This window comes from Rhinopithecus bieti, unplaced genomic scaffold, assembly GCF_001698545.2.
Source record: "Rhinopithecus bieti isolate Rb0 unplaced genomic scaffold, ASM169854v2 scaffold_1853, whole genome shotgun sequence".
In the NCBI taxonomy this organism is placed as follows: Eukaryota; Metazoa; Chordata; class Mammalia; order Primates; family Cercopithecidae; genus Rhinopithecus; species Rhinopithecus bieti.
The window spans coordinates 542,255-564,203 of NW_016804151.1; the positions used below are offsets into that span (position 1 = coordinate 542,255).

Below are 21,949 nucleotides of genomic sequence, written 5' to 3' on the forward strand. Positions count from 1 at the left end.
GGGGAGGGAAGGGGAGGAAGGAGAATGAGAAAATGTATTCAAGAAAAGACAACACCTTGGGTCCATGCTGGAACACTGGAGACATTCTCTTTCTGGCAAAAAGTAAAAAAAAAAAGAAAGAAAAAAAAGTATTGGCTTTGCAGTTGTGAGTGTTCAAGCATATAAATTAAAGCTCTTGGAAATTAATAACTTAATACATGTCAGTCTTATGACCTTGGTTAATTTAAGTTCATCTGATTGCTGAAGTTGTTCTCCATTGCTCAAGACAGATGTTTTGGCTGGGCGTGGTGGCTCATGCCTGTAATTCCAGCACTTTGGGAGGCCAATGCGGGAGGCTTGCTTGAGCTCAGGAGTTCGAAACCAGCCCAATCAACATAGCAAGACCTCGTCTCTACCGGAAAAAAAAAAAAAAAACGCCAGATGTGGTGGCAAGCACCTGTAGTCCCAACTACTTGGGAGGCTGAGACAGGAGGATTGCTTGAGCCTGGGAGGTTGAGGCTTCGGTGAGCTGTGATCATGCCATTACACTCCAGCCTGGGTAGCAAAGTGAGACCCTGCCTCCAAAAAACGAAGAAAGATGTTTTTTGTGACCAGGACACTGTAGACCAAATCCTAGAAGATTGTAGAAATTCACTAAAGTAATGCTTCCTTGTCCTCTTGTGGATGATCAGTGGGTTTTCCCCTGGCAATGACCCTATATTAATAAGAAAAACTTTTTCTTTTCTTCTTTTCACGGCAGCTTCAACCTCCTGTGCTCAAGTGATCCTTTTGCCTCAGCCTCCCAAGTCCAAGTAGCTAGGACTACAAGCATGTGCTACTATGGCTAGCTAGCTTTTTTACTTTTTAATTTTTTTTTGCAGAGGTAGGGTCTCGCCATGTTGCTCAGATTGGTCTTGAACTCCTGGTCTCAAGCAATCCTTTTGCCTTGACCTACCAAAGTATTAGTATTACAGGCATGAGCCACCAAGCAAGTCCAGACTTTTCTACTTCAAATTAAATCAGTGGGGAGGGAGGTGTTCATAATTTACCTCTGTTTATTATTTCATTTATTTTAACATTGCTACAGTGACAATTCCATGGACACACACTAGCTACTGGCGGGGAAGATCGTTCAGACCAGAAGTGGTAAGAAATCCTTGAATTTTAAATAAGTCATAGGTAGTTCACAAAGAGGACAAAAGATACCATTTACTAAACATTCACCACCTGTTCTGACATAATATTATCATCATTATAATCTCCCACTTCCAGATACACGCATCTGCCTATGTTACACTTGCGGTAAAAGCCAGCATGGGTGAACTCTACTATTCAACGGAGCTGAACACTGTGCTGCAGAGATCATATAAATAAACTGAATGGCTTATTTCACATCCATAATCAGGAACTTAAAAAGTGCTCTCAGGCCGGGCACGGTGGCTCAAGCCTGTAATCCCAGCACTTTGGGAGGCCGAGACGGGCGGATCACGAGGTCAGGAGATCGAGACCATCCTGGCTAACACGGTGAAACCCCGTCTCTACTAAAAAATACAAAAAACTAGCCGGGCGAGGTGGCGGACGCCTGTAGTCCCAGCTACTCGGGAGGCTGAGGCAGGAGAATGGCGTAAACCCGGGAGGCGGAGCTTGCAGTGAGCTGAGATCCGGCCACTGCACTCCAGCCCGGGCGAAAGAGCAAGACTCCGTCTCAAAAAAAAAAAAAAAAAAAAAGTGCTCTCAGTAGCCCATGTTACTCTGTTCCTCACATTAGTTTTGCTTTCACTCTCTGTGATAACTTTTCAATACACCAAGACTTCTCAGCTTGCCCCCAAATTCACTGAGAACATACTGGCAAACTGCTGATTCAACCATTTACACATCCACCCACCAGACATAAGAGTGCTCGTTTAACTGAGGCTTATTATCATCTTGTAAATGTGCTCAATTTAAGACTTCTTGGAAAGGTCTCAGGTCGAAGCTTTGTCCTGAAAAGATAATTCTGATTGCACAAACTCCCTCCGTCCAGCAGGAAGCGCCAGCACCCTCTGCCGGGGTCAAGTCGCCACGGAGGCCTCACGTGATCCGGCCGTCTCTGCGCAGGAGCGTGGTCTTGCGGAGATTTGCCCTACGTACTCAGCGCCATGACGTATTACGTAGGGGCTGGCTAGCCGCCATCTTGCTTCTTTTTCTCGCTCGCTCGCTCCCTCACGGGAAGCTGCGAAAGTGCTTTGGCGGTTTGTCCATTCGCAGCTTCGGCTTTTCCAGTTCGGTGGCCCTTCCGGCCACCCCTTTAACCCCAGCTTTCTCTCCGCCTTCTTTCGATCAAAGATCGGCGGAGACCCTAGAAGTGCGCAAACTTGACACTCACCCTGACCGGTAAGGAAAGCGAGGGTGTGGGGGCCGCGATCAAAGAGGGCCCTTCGGGAACGGCCAGCGTGCGGCCTGGGGCGTGGGAGCGCACCCAGACCTTGGCGCCCGGAGGCTAGGGGGCCGCGTGGAGAGGGCCTTAGGTCCGGGCATCTCCCTTCTCTTTGGTTACCATCATCTGTGTCTGGGGACGTCGGCCTCCAGCTTGGGGAGCGGGAAACCGGAGTCAGACCCGCCCCATGTGGTCTGCAGCGGGAGTTCTGGACCGGTCTGTCTCGCTACCACCCGGACCCCAGTCCTGGCCCTGCGAGGGGATTACGCATGTTGCCGGGTAAGCGAAGGGTTTTTCCGTCTTCCTGGACTGGCGGACGTGCAGTCTTTTTTCTTTTCTTTTTTTTTTTTTTTTTAGTGTGGGGTATGTGTTCCCCCAAACAACTGAAGGACTCAGCCGGGGCCTTCACTCTCTACCTCTTCCTGTGTAGTGAGGGTGGGACTTGCAATGAGCAATGTATAGGAGGGTCTGGATTAAAGACCTGATGAGATGAGAGGCTCTTCGGGGAATCAAGACCAACCCTACTTCCGCTAGGGAAGTGCTGCCCAACTCCAGAGGAGGATTTGGGTAGTCTTTTCACACTCTAGGCCGCTCCATCCTCTAACTTGCGTGGTAAATCTCGGTAGCTCCCTGTCTTTGAGATAGCGTTGGTATTGGTGGTGTTAGGGTAAAGGCCCCGTTTTAGGACTGAAGAAAAGGGCATGGGGCCAATGGAAACGTTGATAGAGGCTTCCTTCCTTTGCATGAGAGGAATACCTTTAATTTAAAGGGATGTACGTGTGTTTTGACATTATTTGGGATCTTTTGAGGGTCTGACATGCCTGATCTTTGCTGACTTATAAAGCTACCCGGATTTCCGCATTGGCTGGTCTTCAGCCTGGGTTCATATTCATACCTCGTTAGAGTACTTAGAATTGTACAGTAGGCGGCTCTGCTGTAAGATTTTCATTTGGAATGCACCAGAAAAATCGGAGGATTTTTGATTGTTGAGTACTTAATAGCTTACTCCTGCAAATAAAATAATACGGTGATATTAAGCACCTAACAAGCCTAACCCCAGCATTTTTCAAAACTAGATTTCACCTCCCATATTGGTAATTAAGATGCTGCTTTGGCTGGAGCCATTTTTAGGTGTGTATCACAGATGCACTGCAGCATCTTTTCTGGCTCACCCCAAATGCATTGATCCCCTAAAAAATTAGGAATAGATTGAATTTGAATTTTGTCTTTAGCGTGTAGTCAAATAGTATTTCTCTCCTTTTCTGTAAATGGATTTTCAGAATATAGCCTTTTTAAGTGATTTTGTTTGCTCTGCTTAGCTTATGTGTGGCTGTTCTCCATTAGGTGACCCTTTGCTATACACTGAGCACAGTAATAAGCCCTTTTCATACATTTTTTTTTTAAATCCCCACAACAGACCTTTGAGGGAAATGGTATTATGATCATCCCCATTTTACAGATGAGGAAATGAAATCTGAGAGAGTAGTCTGACCAAGGTCACTTAGCGATTATTGGTAGTATTGTGTAGGTTCAATTCCAAACTGTCTGAACCCAAAGGGGATGCTCTAAACCTTCAGCCTGCCTTGTAAATTATAAACTGTAGTAACTAAATAAGATAAAGCATTATTAACTGGTAGTTTTTCTTTAGCTTGACTAGTATATGAACATTGTTGCATGCTAAGGTTAAAGTGTTGCAGGTTGTAAAAATGGATTATATCCACTTTGGAGGTGGGGTAGAGGCTAATTTTTTTGCGCCGTTTTCTATTTGAGTGCTTAGAGGTAACTTAAAACTAACTCTACTATGTCATAGATAAAATTTTTAAATTTAAGCATCTGACATATTATTGGTAGAATACTCCCTTATCTGTAAAATGGTGATGATAATAGGACTTCCCTCAAAGGCTTATTATAGGAGTAAAAAAAGATAATGGATAATGTATGTAAAGGACTTATTACTATGCTTAGTACATCGTAAAAGGTCAACTAATAATGGGGGGAAAATGGTAGGATATTGGTAGAAGAAAATACTCTCTTCCAAGCAATAAATATTATCTGTATATTCTCAGGGTGATGTGTATATTTCTTTAGGTACATAAGAAAATTTCACCTCCCCTTATCCCTAATATATCTATTTATATGCAGGATTTTGCTTCTTAGCGATTTCTTTATGCTCTACAGTAAATATCCTTGGGATGAGTATCTTGTTCATAGCTGAAAATGCAGAAGTTCTGGCTCATTCCAGTCCCCTGTCTTCTTCTTACCCCCACCCCACACTCTTTACTGATAAAGTGTCTTTGAAGATTATATTATATCCCTGTCTCCCTCCAAGTGTCACCCCTAAACACTGCTTCAGTTTGTTAAATCAGGTAACTTGTGTTTTGGATGCTATTTATGTCATATTTGTAAATGACAAGGATTGATGATTGGTGAAATGTTGCATAAGTTAGTACAGAATTGTATTCTTACAGTGAAGGAGATACAAAAGTTGTGTCTGAGTTATTACATACTTTCACTTCGGTAAAGCGTGATTTTGTCATCTTATGAATAGGACAACACAATGAAAGCTTATCTCAGTCTATGTTAATTGTTGCTTACAAGTCTGAGAGTTACTATGTTAGTTTTCTGAGTCACAACATTTTAAATTCCTGGCTAATCTCATTGATGCATCAGCCAGAACACCTTTGTGGATAAATGCGTTCTGTAGAGAGAGGATAACTTTAGTAAATTTTCTATTTAAGAGACAGATCTAACTCTGTTGCCCTGGCTGACCTCTAACTCCTGGGCTCAAGAGATTCTCCTGCCTCAGCCTCTCAAGTAGCTGGGACTAGAAGTGCCTGCCATTGCTCCCAGCATTGCCAGTTACACTTCTAGTCCTTATTTTCCTCCAAGTTATCAGAAAGCATGTTTTGGGGCCTGTGACTACTTGTATTTGCTGGCAAATCCAGTCAAACAAGGCTGTTACTTAGTTTCAACAGGAAATTTTTGTCTGATTGGCAGACATGATTGGCTGATATCTAAGAGTCTGAACAAAAGATTGCAATGAAATTATTACGTGAAGTATAGTCAGTGTGATATACTCACCCCTGTGTGGTGCTGCTATGTCCTCAACATTAAGGGAAGATGGGATATCATTTGTGGAGCACGTCTGGTATTTAAAAAACTACTGGATATTATGTATGTAGCATACTACATAGCAATACATAGTACCTAGTAATTTTTCTATTTTCTGTGTTCTGATATTTGTTTTCCTTTACTAGACTGTTTCCATGTCCTTATCACCTTGTGTGGTGGTTGGCGTATACGTAGAGTTTATATGTTATTGAATGAATAAGGGTCAGAAACACAAAAGAATAGACCCACAAGATTAACTGATAAATATCTTTTTGGAGCGAAAGAAAATGCTGTCAGGTTTTTTTCCTTTACCTCTAAGAATAGTATCACAGGTAACCTTCAAAGAGTTTGTGTTAAATAGCATGCATTGTGAGATTTATTTACATCTGATTTTTAAAATTTTTAGCTTATTCAACAAAGATTAAATATTCTTTTAATTTTGTAAGGCCCAGTGAATCAGAGCAATATGGCATTTGGTCCACTTCCAAGGTGTTCACAGCCTTCAGGATTAATGTTAAAAGTTATCTTGTAATCTTTGGATTCATGCTAGGAGATTAAAAAGGTGTATAAGAAGGTAAGGGAAATTTGGTGCAGAAAATTACTGATAGTACAGATTGAGTGCCTAGTTGATTATAAGTGAAACAGTGATGGCTAAGAAAAATCAAGAATAATTGTGATTATTATTTCTTGAGCACTTACTATGCCATGTACTAAACTAAGACTATTTTGTGAATTATCTATTTAAATCCATACTGCAGAAAGCCTAAAAGGAAGAGATTTAAGTAATTTGCTCAAAGTTACTTAGCTTCTAAGTGGTAGAAATGGCATTTGAATTATTGATCCAGAGCCTCAGTGCCTCACTCAACTACATGGGTTTCCTACTGGCCAGTATTTTTCAAACTTAAATCGTTCACAGTTTCTGCTTCGTCTCAAACCACCTGCCTGTTACTTAATATTTTTCTTCAACTCCATTCGCTGTCTTTTAATTGAATGAATTTAAAATAAATTTTCTTTTTCTTTTTTAGATGGAATCTCACTCTGTTGCCCAGGCTGGAGTGCAGTGACGCTGTCTTGGCTCACCGCAACCTCTCCCTTCTGGGTTCAAGTGATTCTCCTACCTCAGCTTCCTGAATAGCTGGGATTACAGGTGCCCGCCACCACGCCTGGCTAATTTTTGTATTTTTAGTAGAGATGGGGTTTCACCATGTTGTCAGGCTCATCTCGAACTCCTGACCTCGTGATCCGCCCACCTCGGGCTCCCAAAGTGCTGGGATTACAGGCATGAGTCCCCGCATCTGGCCGTTTAAAAGAAAATTTTTATGATTATTTGGCGTTAGCTTCCCCCCAGTGTATTTTAAAATAAACATGATTTTACGTAATTTTCTGTGGATCACTTAAAATCATCCAATATACTACCAGTCTTTGTATTCCACCATTTGGGACATTACTCCTATAAGAAATGAATACTGGATAGGATCAGGCCACAGTTACAGTTAATGAAGGTCAAAAGCCTAGAATGGAATAGATTGATAAAATAGGAAATGGCAGCATTACAGGAATAGAGATATGAATTAGAGTCTTAACTACATATTTGAGACAACCACTTTCATGATAAACTGCAAAGGAGTAGGTTTATTTAGATAGAGAAATGTAATAGGATGTCTACGACAGTCTATGGCAAGGGAAGAACAAGACAAAATAAGGAAGCCACTATAGAAATCGGGGCAGAAGAGAATAATCTAAAAACAGGATTATTAGAGCTAAATGTAGCAGAGTTCAGAAAAATATGTGACACGTAGTCTTTGGATTTGGCTGTGAAATCCTTGGTGACCTTAAAATAATCTAGGTCAAGTTACAAAGGTGAAAGGTTAAAGGGGTAGGAGGAAAATCTCTTGATTTTAGATACATTGAATACTCAAAGTGGACTCTGGACTAATTGTTTTAAACAATTGTTTTAAACCTAGGTTTAGTCCTTTTTGTCACTTTGTGCCAGCTGTTAATTTTGGGGCAAGTTAACCTGGCTTAAGTTTTAAATATATTGATTTGTGATATAAGGATAATATCCATTTCCCCATCTCAGAGGACTGTACTGTATTTCTATATATCTTCTGAATTTAATATTCTTTAATATTACACAATATCAAGACATGAGTCTTGACCATATTTAAAGCAGAAAAGAGAACCATGAAAAGGGAAAATTAAAGATAAAGGGAGGATAGGTTCCCTATGAGGTTGGAAGATCCCTTCTGAATAAATCTTGAATCTGAAGGATAAGAGATGGATGCATGTATGTGGTTGGAGAATGGGTATCCAAGTTAATAATTCATTTTTTTCTTCCCCGTTTGCCCGTGAACAATCTGAAGGTACAGGGCTGCTATATATGGTTGTGCAGCTTGTGTACTGCCCAAAGACGGTGGACTGAAGGAAGCAACAAGTCAGCCTGTGTTCTGCTTACAGAGAGTCCTGTGTCCTAGCTTAGGCCTCCCAGAGGAACTGCCTCCACTTCTCCTCTCTCCAAGGTGTCGGCTTCTTGCCAAAAGTGTCTGTATTTCCCCAGAAGGATGTATTTTTCCTAGTTACATAAAGGCCCTGTGGAGACCAATGGATGCTCTGAAAGACTTCTTAAGGAGACATATTAAGGATACATTTAGAACAACATCAAAAACAATTGGGAAATTGGAGAAATGGTCACTAAGGAACAAAAAAACTTTGAACTTTTTGCTAAGATGGGTTAGGTGGTTGGGCAAGCACAGAATTCTAATTTATCCAGTGTACTTTAAAGATATGTATTGTAGTTTATTAAATATTTTTATTAACCAAGAAACTATATTAAATATCATAGTTTATCAAATTTCGAAGAGGAGCGATAAGAGTAAAACAATACTTAACACAATTTAATCTTACCCAAAACTTTGTAATTTGGGGTTTAAATTAAAATTTAGATTTTGGTCATGTGGCAAGTAGTTTGATCTATAAGTAACTTTTTAATGTTAGGTTTTACGATTAAAGCTATATAAATTTTATAGCTCTTAATTGAAGAAGCACAGTAGGGAAGGTACACAGTTACTTCTGAAGGTTAGGAAAATGGAACAGAGGAATTTTATTTTGAAACCAGAAAGAGGACATTGAAAACAAAGGAGGCTTTAGACAGGTGAATTTTAAGTTTATATTTAGAAATTTGATTTGTGGTGTACAGTTCTATAAGTTTTAGTACATATGGATTTTTGTAGTCCCCACCACAACTAGGATACAGCATATGGAAAGATAAAACATCTCCCAACTGTAGAACTAGAGTCTTCTGGCATTTGGGTGACAGGGAAATTCTCTTAAAGCAATAACTATTAAAGGGGGATGGAAAAAGCCAAGAATGGCCTACGCATGCTGATTCATTTGTTTTCTGATCAGAAAGAAAAAATACTTTGATTATACTGTTATATTTATGACAAACTTGAACATAGAAAGAATGAAAGAAGGAGAAAGAAAAAGGAATTGGATGTGGTGGCATGTGCCTGTAGTCTCAGCTACTTGGAAGGCTGAGGTGGAAGGATCTCTTGAGCCTGGGAGTTTTGGAGGGTAGCACACTATGTGCTACATATGGATTGAGTGTCTGCACTAAATTCAGCATCAATAGGGTGTCCTGGGAGTAGGGGACTAACAGGTTGCCTGAGGAGGGGTGAACTGGTCCAGGTTGGCAACAGAGCAGGTTAAAACTCCCATGCTGAGCAATAGTGGGATAGCCACTGCACTCCAGCCTGGACAACATTTAAGGTGACCCTGTTTCTTATCAAAAGCAAGGAGGTAGGGAAATTTTTATTTATTTATATATTTATTTATTTTAAGACAGAGTCTCTCTCGGTCGCCCAGGCTGGAGTGCAGTGGCGTGATCTCGGCTCACTGCAAGCTCTGCCTCCCAGGTTCTAGCAGTTCTCCTGCCTCAGCCTCCTGAATAGCTGGGATTACAAGTGTGTACGAGCATGCCTGGCTACTTTTTGTATTTTTAGTAGAGATGGGGTTTCACTGTGTTGGCCAGGCTGGTCCTGAACTCCTGACCTCAAATGATCCACCTGCTGTGCTATCCCAAAGTGCTGGGATTACAGGCATGAGTCCCCATGCCCGACTGGGGAATTTTAAAAAATAAAATAAAATAAAATAATAGGGAAGGAAGGAGAGAAAGAAGGAAGGAAATAGGTTTACATGTTTTAAGATTGGATATTTCCGTGGTAGAAGAAGAGAGCCAATGATATGGAGGGATGTTAACCAATTCTCTACACTTAATAAATTTAAAATTAATATTCTAACTTTTAAAGGCAACCCTTTGGTCATCCGAAAGATTAACTGTAATTCATGATGCTAGGTGAGCATCTTGGAGCAAATACTTCTCTTTCAATCCCATAACATTCAACATACTTTGGCCTTGCAAAAAATAAAGTTCAGTTAACTGGGTGGGGTGGCATGTGCCTGTAGTCCTATCTCCTCAGGAGGGTGAGGTAGAAGGATCACTTGAGCTCAAGTTCAGGGTTGCAGTGATGGCACTGCTGCACTCCAGCATGGGTGATAGACTAAAACTCTTGAAAAGAAAAATAATACATAAAGGTTGACTAAGAAACTATCTGTGCTTTGGGCCTGAAGCAATGGCTCACCCGGTAATCCCAGCACTTTGGGAGGCCAAGGTGCGTGGATTACTTGAGGTCAGGAATTTGGGACCAGCCTGGCCAACATGGTGAAACCCCATCTCTACTAAAAATACAAAAATTAGCCAGTTATGGTGGCAGGCGTCTGTAACCCCAGCTACTCAGGAGGCTGAGGCAGGAGAATTGCTTGAACCTGGGAGGCAGAGATCCTGCCACTGCACTCTAGCCTGGGTAACAGAGCAAGACTCTGTCTCAAAAAAAAAGAGAAGAAATTATCTATGTTTGGGTTTTTCTTTTTAATATATTAGTTTTGCAAATATTGGTTGCCACTAAATAAGCTTTTGTTATGGGCTTTACAATATTCTAAGAGCTTTATACACACTTTGTTAATTAAATCTTATAATAGTGCTGGAGTAGATATTATAGCCCACCCAGGTAAGGAAGTAAAAATTTGTTGAGATTAAGTAATTTGCCGGTGGTCACCTAGCTACTAAATATTAGAGCTAGAATTTAAACAAAAACAGTTTTAAGAGAAACGGTTGTGTAATTTTAACAATTTTAAAATACGTAAGTTGTTAAAAAGAATGCCCTGGCAATCACCTCATTAAGTAATCAGTAGACAGACAGCTGTAATTTTTAAGGATAGCAGTTTTTAGTACAGAAAATTTGATAGCTACATTTCTGTTCTGATAAGGCTTTATCCTGCTCCGGAAACTTAATTCACATGTTTCAGGTTCCAGGAACAGTCTGAGCCCTTCCACTATCCTAATTAGAACTCCAACAGATTTATTTATATTACACTTTGTTTTTTTAAAAATGACCATTTTGGATGTTTTTGCTGAACTGCTATTTGTAGTAAAAGAATTCAACATATGGTGGTATTCTTAGCTTTACTATTATAGTGGCAAATGTACTCTTAAAATATTTGACCTTAGAATTGCTAGTTCATTTTAACTACTAGAAATGGAAGAGACCTTGTAAGTGGCCAATTCAACTTCTTACTCAAAGTAAGAATTATCTTTATAATAGTTCTGACAGGTAGTTCTGGTGAGGGCTCTTCCTAGATTGCTCACAGCCACCTTCTGACTGTATTCTCTAATGGAGAAGAGAGCAAGCTCTGGTATCTCTTTTTATAATACCTCATGGCCCACACAACCTCATCTAAATCTAATTACCTCCCCAAGGCCCCATCTCCAAATATCAGCCCAGGGGATTTAGGGCTTCAACATATGAATGTCAGGGGACACCCATCAGTCCATCAGCACCCCTACCCTCTTTATGATTTGTAGAGCATTGGTTCTTATGCCCCCCTTTTTTTTTTTTTTTTTTTTTTTTTGCGGGGGGGTCCCTCTCTGCCTCCCAGGTGCAAGCGATTCTCCTGCCTCAGCCTCCCTAGTAGCTGAGACTACAGGTGTATGCCACCACCCCCAGCTAATTTTTGTATTTTTAGTAGAGATGGGATTTTGCCATGTTGGCCAGGCTGGTCCTGAAGTCCTGACCTCAAGTGATCCACCTGCCTTGGCCTCTCAGAGTGCTAAGATTACAGACGTGAGCCACCACACCTGGCCTGATTGTTTTGTTTTTTACAAGTTACAAAAATAGTACAAAGAATTCCCATATTCCTTCATTCAGATTCCCCACTTGTTAATATTTTACCATATTTACCTTATTATTTTCTATATAGTATGCACATAGGCACACACACACACTCTGTGTGCTTGGTTTTTAATGTCTGCTGTCTAAACCCTGTCATCACCAGAAACCTTAAATTTATTTCACAAACTCTTATTATTACTTGTACTACAAAATGACATTTCTAGCAACAAATCGATACATTTGGAGCGTGTGTGTGTGTGTGTGTGTGTGTGTGTGTGTGTGTGTGTTTTGTTTTGACAAGGTCTCACTCTGTTACCCAGGCTAGAGTGCAGTGGTGCAATCATTGGCTCACTGTAGCCTCAACCTCTCAGGCTCAAGCGATCCTCCTGCTTCAGTCTCCTGAGTAGCTGGGACCACAGGCATGTGCCACCACACCTGGCTGTTTTTCTGATAGAAACAAGGTCTCTCCATGTTGCTCAGGCTGGTCTCAAACTCCAGTGCTCAAGCCATCCTCCCACCTCTGGCTCCCAGAGTGCTGGGATTACAAGCATGAGCCACCATGCCCCAACAGTACGTTTGTTAATAGAGATATTGCTGTGTTTTGTTGCTATTGTGGTTTATCTTTGGTATCTTATTCTATATTGTAATGCAGTACATTTGATAATGAAAACATGAATCATTTAGGGTCTCTTAAGTGACTTTTATTGTTTTATATTTCAGTTTGTTAATTTTTTTTTTTTTTTTGAGCCGGAGTCTTACCCAGGCTGGAGTGCAGAGGCTCAATATCGGCTCACTGCAACCTCTGCCTCCCAGATTCACGTCTCTCCTGCCTCAGCCTCCCAAGTAGCTGGGACTACAGGTACCCGCCACCACACGCAGCTAATTTTTTTTGTATTTTTAATAGAGACAGGGTTTCATCATGTTAGCCAGGATGATCTTGATCTTCTGACCTCGTGATCCGCCCACCTCAGCCTCTCAAAGTGCTGGGATTACAGGCATGAGCCACCACATCCGGCTTGTTAATTTCTTAAAATGAAAGTTAATCCTGATTTTTAAAATAATGAGATTGTGTTGGTCACTGGCTTTGAAGTCAGCCTGGATTTAATCTTGACTCTACCACTTTCCAGCTCTGTGTGTTTTGAGCAAATCTTTACTTTGCTAAGATTGCTTCTTCATTGGTAATTTTCAGTGATTTAGGCTTTATATACCTTCTTAGTCCTAATCTGGTATTTATTTTATTTTATTTTATTTTATTTTAGATGGAATCTNGAGCCACCACATCCGGCTTGTTAATTTCTTAAAATGAAAGTTAATCCTGATTTTTAAAATAATGAGATTGTGTTGGTCACTGGCTTTGAAGTCAGCCTGGATTTAATCTTGACTCTACCACTTTCCAGCTCTGTGTGTTTTGAGCAAATCTTTACTTTGCTAAGATTGCTTCTTCATTGGTAATTTTCAGTGATTTAGGCTTTATATACCTTCTTAGTCCTAATCTGGTATTTATTTTTATTTTTATTTTTATTTTTATTTTTTTTTTGAGACGGAGTCTCGCTCTGTCGCCCAGGCTGGAGTGCAGTGGCCGGATCTCAGCTCACTGCAAGCTCCGCCTCCCGGGTTCACGCCATTCTCCTGCCTCAGCCTCCCGAGTAGCTGGGACTACAGGCGCCCGCCACCTCGCCCGGCTAGTTTTTTGTATTTTTTAGTAGAGACGGGGTTTCACCGTGTTAGCCAGGATGGTCTCGATCTCCTGACCTTGTGATCCGCCCGCCTCGGCCTCCCAAAGTGCTGGGATTACAGGCTTGAGCCACCGCGCCCGGCCTATTTTTATTTTTATTTATTTATTTTGAGACAGGGTCTTACCCTGTTGCCGAGGCAGTAATACACTGGCACAGTCATGGCTCACTGTGGCCTCAACCTCCTAGTCTCAAGCCTCCTGCCTCAGTCTCCTGAGCATCTGGGACTACAGGCATGTGCCACCAGGCCTGGCTAACTTTTATTTTTTGTAGAGATGAGGCCCCACCATGTTGCCCAGGTTGGAGTTGAACTCCTGGACTCAAGTGTTCCTCCCACCTTCGCCTTTCAAAGTGCTAGGGTTACAGGTATAAGCCACTGCACCTGGCCCTAATCTGGTATTTTTATGTTATACTATGTCTTTAGAGCTCAGATTTTGGTGGGGCTGTGGGGGGATACAAGGTCTCCCTCTGTCACCCAGGCTGGAGTGCAGTGGCATAATCATGGCTCAGTGTAGCCTCAACCTCCTAGGCTCCTGTGATCCTCCCATTTTGGCCTGCTGAGTAGCTGGGACTTCAGGCAGGAGCCACCATACCCGGCTAATTTTTCTTTTTTTCTTTTTTAAGAAAAGACAAAGTCTTGCTGTGTTGCCCAAGCTGGTCTTGAACTCGTGAGCTCAAGCCATCTTTCTGCCTCTGCTTCCAAAAGTTCTGGAATTACAGGCGTGAGCCACTATGCCCTGCCAATAATTACTATTTTATTGCTAGAGCTTTTAGTCAACCTTACTGAAATCACCAGTCATTTCTGCTCTCCTCCTCATTCTCTTCTGACTTCCTCTCTTAGTCCATTCATGCTGCTGTAACAAAATGCCTGGGACTGGGTAACTTATAAATAACAGAAATTAATTTCTGTTGGTACTGGAGGCTGAAAAGTCCAAGATCAAGGTACTGACAGGCAGGATCTCGGCCTCCAAGATGGCACCTTGTTCATGTCCTCAGGTGACAGAAGTGCATAGCTGGTTCCCCTCCAGCCCTTTCATAAGGCATACATCACATCCATGAGGGCAGAGCCCACATGGCCTAATCACCTCCTAAAGACCCCACCTCTTAATAGTGTTGCATTGGGGGTTAAGTTTCAACATGAAATTTGGAAGAAACATAGGCATTCAAACCATTTTCTTTCACTACCTGGATTAGACTTCAGTAAAACATTACTCCAGAAATTCTGGCAATATCTTCATTCACCTTGCTTTTCTTTACTAGTTTACTAATTACTGGTGCAACTCTAATCTCTGATTCAGTCCAGCTACTTTTGTGCTTTCTACCACTCCCGACTCCCTAGATGTCCTGCTGGACATTGAAGAGAATCATAACTGCACAAACTTGGGAATACTGTATACCCCTGCTCCCCAGCTTCTACTAGGCTTTTTTTCTGTTTTTGAAGGGGAGACTGGGTCTTGCTTTGTTGCCCAACAGTTGCGATCATCGCTCACTGCAGCCTTGAACTCCTGGGTTCAAATGGCCCTTCCACCTCAGCCTCCTGAGTAGCTGGGACTGGGACTATAGATGTACTCTACCATACCCGGCCAATTGTTCATTTTGCATAGAGACCAAGATCTCTCACTAAGTTGCACAGGCTGATCTGGAGCTCCTTGTCTCAAGCATTCCTCCCTCCTTGGCCTCCCAAAGTGCTGGGATTATAGGCGTGAGCCATGACACTCAGCCCTACTAGGCTTTCAGTACTTCTTGCCAATGTCTTGGCTGTCTTTCACATTCTCCCATTTGCTTTTCAAACCTTTTCCAGCCTCCTCAAATTTCTAAACTCTACCTCCACTCAGTGGATGAAGAAAGCATGTCTCTTGTTCATCTGTTCCTAGCGGTGCATGATATATGGTAGACACTGGGTAAATATTTGTGTGATCGAATAGTGGAACTAATCATTTTGAGTTTGAAGTTCCGACAAGAAATGTAACTGATGTTTTGTAGACCATTAAAACTGTGTATCTAAAGATTGTAGCTTGAAGGAAAGTTTCGGGAATTGTCCTTACTGAAAATATTTGAAGCAGTGAACAGCAGATGAGATGGCCAAAGGAGAAAGCACTTACTAATAGAAAAGGGAGAGATGGGCTGGGCACGGTGGTTTATGCCTGTAATCTCAGCACTTTGGGATTACTACTCAGGAGGCCGAGGCAGGTGGATCACTTGAGGTCGGGAGTTCTAGACCAGCCTGGCCAACATGATAAAACCCTGTCTCTACTAAAAATACAAAAATTAGCCGGGCATGGTGGCAGACAACTGTAATCCCAGCTACTCTGGCAGCTGAGGCAGGAGAATCGCTTGAACCCAGGAGGCAGAGGTTTCAGTAAGCCAAGATCATGCCACTGCAGTCCAGCCTGGGCGACAAAGTGAGACTCAAAAAAAGACAAAAAAGAAAAGGGAGCGATGGCAAAAAGAGACAAAAAAAGTAACGAGATTGAAAGCTGTCATAGTCATGGAAACCAGAGAAAATAGTTTATACAGAAGCTATTTACCTTTTATATTTATATGTGATACTTGACTATTATCAATTAGTTAATACACATTATTTCTTGATTTACAAATGTTCTGTAAAACACTTTAAGAGTATACTTCTCTGGAAATTGTTGTAGTTTATTTTTAATGTTAACTACTTAAGTCTGGGGGACACTATTTTCCAGGGGAACTGAACTTATCATGAGAATAATGAGGAAAGAATGGTAAACAGAGTTTGGATATTTAGAAACCCATTGTGTCCAGAAAGAAAGTTATGTCATTTAATTGAATTTAGCAAATTGCAATTTGCTAAAGTATGGGGGTTATTTTTCCAAATATACTAAATTTTCAGTATTACTTAAAATTAAGGTTTTCTTTATTAAAACTAGAATCTTATAGTTTTGAGTACTAAAGGAATTTGAGAGACCATAGCTAATCTCTTTAACAAATGTGGAAACCACTTAGATTTTTTCCTCCAGATTTTCTCTTTTTTTTTTTAATTTAAATTTTTTTATTTTTAGAGACAAAATCTTGCTGTGTCACCCAGGCTTGAGTGGACTAGTGCAATCACAGCTCACTGCAGCCTTGAACTTCTGCTCAGGCTATCCTCCCACCTCAGCCTCTTAAGTAACTTGGACTAAGGGTGCGCGCCACCATGCTGGCTACTTTTTAGTTGTTTTGTTAGAGACAATCTCACTATGTTGCCCAGGTTATCTCCACAGAGTTTCAATCTATGATAGCTATCCTTTCATGAAAAACGTCCTTTTGTTATCACTATTAAGTGTCATTCTTTGATTTTAAAAGGTTAATGTATATATTATAATAAACTGTTGCCTTCCAAATTTCTTTTAGACCTTTTGGAAACAGTCTGCTTTAAAAGCCCTGGCTTCCTTTTTTTTCCTCCTAAACTTCTTCTTTCATTTCAGTACTTTTGTTCTTCCCCACAAAACGAAACTGTTACAAGGTAATATTTGCTGTTCAAAATATGGAAAATGCAGATGCACATGTCTTGTTTTTTTTTTTTTTTTTTTTTTTTGAGACAGGGTCTCACTCTCTTGGCCCAGGGTAGGGTGCAGTGGCGCTATCATGGCTCACTGAAGCCTTCCTGTGCTCCAGCAGTCCTCCCACCTCAGCCTCCTGAGTAGCTGGGACTACAGGTGTGTGCCACCATACCCAGCTAATTTATTTATTTTTGTAGAGACAGGGTCTCACTACCAGTTCAGTCTGGTCTTGAACTCCTGGGCTCAAGTGATCCTCCTGACTTGGCCTCCCAAAGTGCTGGGATTACAGTCATGAGCTACTGTGTGAACAGGGCTCACTACAGCTTTGACCTCCTGAACTCAAAGCAGTCCTCCCTGCCTCAGCCTCCTGAATAGCTGGGACTACAGGTGCCCACCACAACACCCTGTTAATTTGTGTATTTTTTGTAGAAACAGAGTTTTATCATGTTGCCCAGGCTGGTCTCAAATTCCTGAGCTCAAGTGATCTGCATGCCTTGGCCTCCCAAAGTGCTGGCATTACAGATGTGAGCCACCACTCCCAGCTGAGGTGTACCTGTTTTGATATATCTAATTACAATGAAAAATGCTGGTTTCTTACCAGCATTGCTCAGTTGGTCATAGACCCTTGAATTTAAAAGATGATTTTCTCTTCCCTAAACAGGGAAAGAAAGGTATGTTATTCAGAAGGTTTTGTTTTTACAGGCTGATCCTCTGCCCTTAATGATTGAGAGTTTTAGATACATGGCAAGTAGGACAGTAATATAAAAAGTATTAACATTGTAAAAGTAATAAAAAAGCTTTTCAAAATTAAAATTGATATAGATAGAGGATATACTTCTTTTGATATCCTCTATAACTGTGTAGATGGGTTTTGAAATCAGAGCTGGCAAGCTGAAGATGAATGCTACTGAGCTTGCTGTTTCAAGGGTTTTGGGATTACTAATTATGTAAATTGTACCATTTTGTTACTTAAATGTGGTTATGCTGAGTGCATCTGTGCCTACTCAGCAATTGAGATTTTTTTTACTAGCTTTTTCCTTCAGTGGGTTTTCTTGGCCTTAAAACCTTTTTTGTTTTTTTGTTTCAAATGAGAGATGGGGTCTTGCTGGTATTGCCCAGGCTGGACTTGACTTTTGGACTCAAGTAATCATCCCACCCCGCCTTCTCAGTAGTTGGGACTCCAGGCATACACCACCACACCCAGCTTTTTTTGTGGCATTTGGAATAAACTCAGGGATAACACTTCTAATCCAAGGCTCTGCAAAATGTGACTTTTGCCTACTCTGATTTCATCTCCTGCCTGTCTCCCTGAGACATGATCAGTGAATGTTCATGTAAATGTGTTTGTAGGCCGGGCATGGTGGTTCACCCCTGTAATCCCAGCACTTCGGGAGGCTGAGGCACGTGAATCACCTGAGGTCAGGAGTTCAAGACCACCCTAGCCGACATGGCAAAACCCCATCTCTACTAAAAATACAAAAATTAGCCAGGCATGGTGGCACATGCCTGTAGTCCCAGCTACTTGGGAGGCTGAGGCAGGAGAATCGCTTGAACCCGGGAGGTGGAGGTTGCTGTGAGCCAGTATCGCGCCACTGCACTCCAGCCTGAGCAACAGAGTGAGACTCCATCTCAAAAAAAAAAGAAAAGAAACTGCCAAATTGTTTTTCAAAGTGATTGTGCTATTTTCATTTCCAGTGCTTCCATATTCTTGCCAAAACCTCATATAATCATTCTGTAATTTTAGCAATTGTATTAATTGTGTGGAGGTATTTTATTTTGGTTTAAATTTGCATTTCCCAAATACAAATGATGCTGAGTGTGTTAGTTTGTTCTCACACTGCCAAAGACATACCCAAGACTAGGTAATTTATAAAGTTAAGAGGTTTAATTGACTCACAGTTCCACATGGCTGGGGAGGCCTCACAATCATGGCAGAAGGAGAAGCAAAGCCACTTCTTACATGGAAACTTCCCTTTATAAAACCATCAGATTTCTTTAGAATTATTCACTATCACAAGAACAGCACGGGAAAAACCCACCCCCATGATTCAGTTACCCTCCACCGGGTCCCTCCCATGACATGTGGGAATTGTGGGAGCTACAATTCAAGATGAGATTTGGTTGGGGACACAGCCAAACCATATCACTGAGTATATTCATTTGCTTACCTGCCATTTGTATATTTCTGGTGAAGTGTCTCTTCAAATCTCCTGCCTCTTTTTAAAAACTGGGTTGGTTGTTGTGAGAGTTTTGTATATATTCTTGATAAAAGTTCTTTGTCAGATTTATGATTTGACAGTTTTTTTTCCAGACTCTAGCTTGTCCTTTATTTCTCAACAGTATCTTTCAAAAAGCAAAAGTCCAGTTTATAAATTTAATTTTTTATAGAGTTTACTTTTGGTGTTGTATCTAAGAAATCCTTATCTAACCCAGTGTCACAAAGATTTTCTCCTGTATTTTCTCTGGAAGTTTTACAGTTCCAAGTTTTACATTTTGTCTATGGTTCATTTTTCAGTTGAGTTTCATATATGGTGTGAGGTATGAATCAGTGTTTTTTAATATTATGTACATATAATTGCTCCAGTATCATTTTTGGGAAGACTGTCCTTTATCCACTGAATTTCTTTGCATTTGTCAACAATCAAATGCTTATATGTATTTATATTTCTAGACTCTATTCTGCTCTACTGATCTATTTGTCTTATTTTTACACCAGTACCACGCTGTCTTCATTGCTGTGCCTTAAGTCTTGAAAGCAAGTAGTATTCACCTTTCAATTTCATTCTTTTCAAAGCTGGCGGGGTGGGAGTGGGGTGGGGTGGTGGTGCTATTCTAGAGGCAGACCATTTCTTTATAAATTTTAGAATCAGCTTGACAACTTTTTTCCTCCAATAAATTTATTCTGAGGTTTTGTTTGGGATTGCTTTGAATTTGTAGATAAATTGGAAAATAATTGACATCTTAATATTGGGTCTTGTGATCCAAGAACATGGCATATGTTCTTATGCCATGTTTATGTAGCTTTTTAAATAATGTTTTGTAGTATTCAATGTGTAGGTCTTACATATCTTTTGTCAGATGTATCCCTAAGTATTTCTTTTTTCTTTTCTTTTCTTTTTTTTTTTGAGGCAGAGTTTCGCTCTTATCGCCCAGGCTGGAGTGCAATGGCATGATCTCTGTTCACTGCAACCTCTGCCTCCCAGATTCAAGCGATTCTCCTCCCTCAGCCTCCTGAGCAGCTGGGATTACGCACGCTCCACCACGCCTGGCTAATTTTTGTATTTTTAGTAGAGACAGGGTTTCTCCGTGTTGGTCGTCAGGCTGGTTTCAAACTCCCAACCTCAGGTGATCCACCTGCCTCGGCCTCCCAAAGTGCTGGGATTACAGGCGTAAGCCACCGCACCTGACTGTATTTCATTTTTTATTGCTATTACAAATGGCAACTATATATAATTTCTGTTTCTAATTGTTTAATGCTGAATAGAAATACAATTGAATTTTGTGTGTTGATCTTACATGCTCTTGTAAGCTCCCATCTAGTAGGTTTTTTTAAGATATCATCAGATTTTCTATATATGTGATCGTACAATGCTAACTATTAGAGACAATTTTACTTTATCCCTTCCAATTTGATTTTTTTTGTTGTTTCCTATTTTGCTGGCTGGAACTTTTAGTATAGTGTCGAACAGAAGTGTTAAGAGAGAGTAGATATCCTTGCCTCATTTCTCTTCATTGAAAGGAACAGAAGGGCAAGCATATTCAAACTTTTGACTGTTCCCTTCTATTCCTATTTATTGAGGATTTTTGTTTTGTTTCTGTTTTCAAATAAGGACTGGGTTGGTTTTTGTCAGTTGCTTTTTCTGCATCCACATCATGCACTACATAATGATGTTTCAGTCAACAGTGGGCCGCATATATGACAGTGACCTCATAAGATTATAATACCATATTTTACTGTACGCTTTCTATGTTTAGACATGTTTCGATATACAAATATTTCACCTTTTGTTACCGTTGCCTACAGTATTCAGTATAGTAACATGCTGTGCAGGTTTGAAGTCTAGGAGCAATAGGCTATACCATATAGCCTCGGTGTTCAGTAGGCTATGCCACCTACATTTGTAAGTACACACTATGATGACACTGGTGAAAAGTAGAGCCAGGGTTTCACCATTTTGGCTAGACTGGTCTCGAACTCCTGACTTTAAGTGATCCATCCACCTCAGCCTCCCAGAGTGCTGGAATTACAGACATGAGCCACCTTGCCCAGCCAATTTTGTTTTTATTTTTGAAAGATGTTTTGTTGCATGTAGAATTCTGTTTTTATTTTTTCTTTCAGTACTTTAAGCATGTAGCTCTACTGCTTGCACCTTTTCCCATGAGGATTCTGCTGTTACTCAGTTTCTCTATATGTAAAGTAACTATTTTCTCTTGTTACTTTTAAGATTTTATCATTGGTTTTGAATACTTTGATTATGATATTGGTGTGGGTTCTTCATGCTTCTTAGACTTGGGCTTTGTTGAGTCTCTTGGGTCTGGGTTTACAGTTTTCATCAAATTTGTACTATTTTGGCCATTTTTTTTCAGTTTGTCAAGCCCCTCTATGTGTAACACCAATTACACATAGATTAGGCTGTTGGAAGTTGTCTTAAGGTTCACTTAAGGTCCTTTTTTTTTTTTTAAGCTTTTTTCACTTTATCTTTCCCATTGGATAGCTTCTATTGATGGCTTCAGATTCACTATTTTTTTCCTGTGTGTGTGTGTGTGTGTGCGCGCGCGTGTGCATGTGTGTGTTTAATGTTTAATTTGGAAAGGGGAGTTTTCTTTTTCATAAAGGATTGCAGCCTGTAGTATTCTTACCTTTGGCAGTGTCTAAAATGCTAGTAATACCAATTGGTGAATTTTTTTCTCTACGTTTTGATGTCTCTTATGTCTATTTGTATTCAATCTTTAGCTTGTCGAACATATAGAATA

At 40.7% G+C, this 21,949-nt stretch overlaps 2 protein-coding genes across 2 annotated transcripts in view; both read left to right on the forward strand.

The window, feature by feature from the left end:
• LOC108526218 (ganglioside GM2 activator-like) overlaps positions 1 to 2,356 on the forward strand; it is a 90,049-nt gene extending 87,693 nt beyond the window's left edge. The window contains 1 exon segment of the mRNA XM_017866866.1: positions 1,928 to 2,356. Within this exon segment, the coding sequence (XP_017722355.1) occupies positions 1,928 to 2,356 (429 nt within the window).
• PRRC2C (proline rich coiled-coil 2C) overlaps positions 2,140 to 21,949 on the forward strand; it is a 107,192-nt gene continuing 87,382 nt past the window's right edge. Inside the window, 1 exon segment of the mRNA XM_017866893.1 lies at positions 2,140 to 2,352. The gene's annotated coding sequence lies outside the window, so the exon portion shown is untranslated.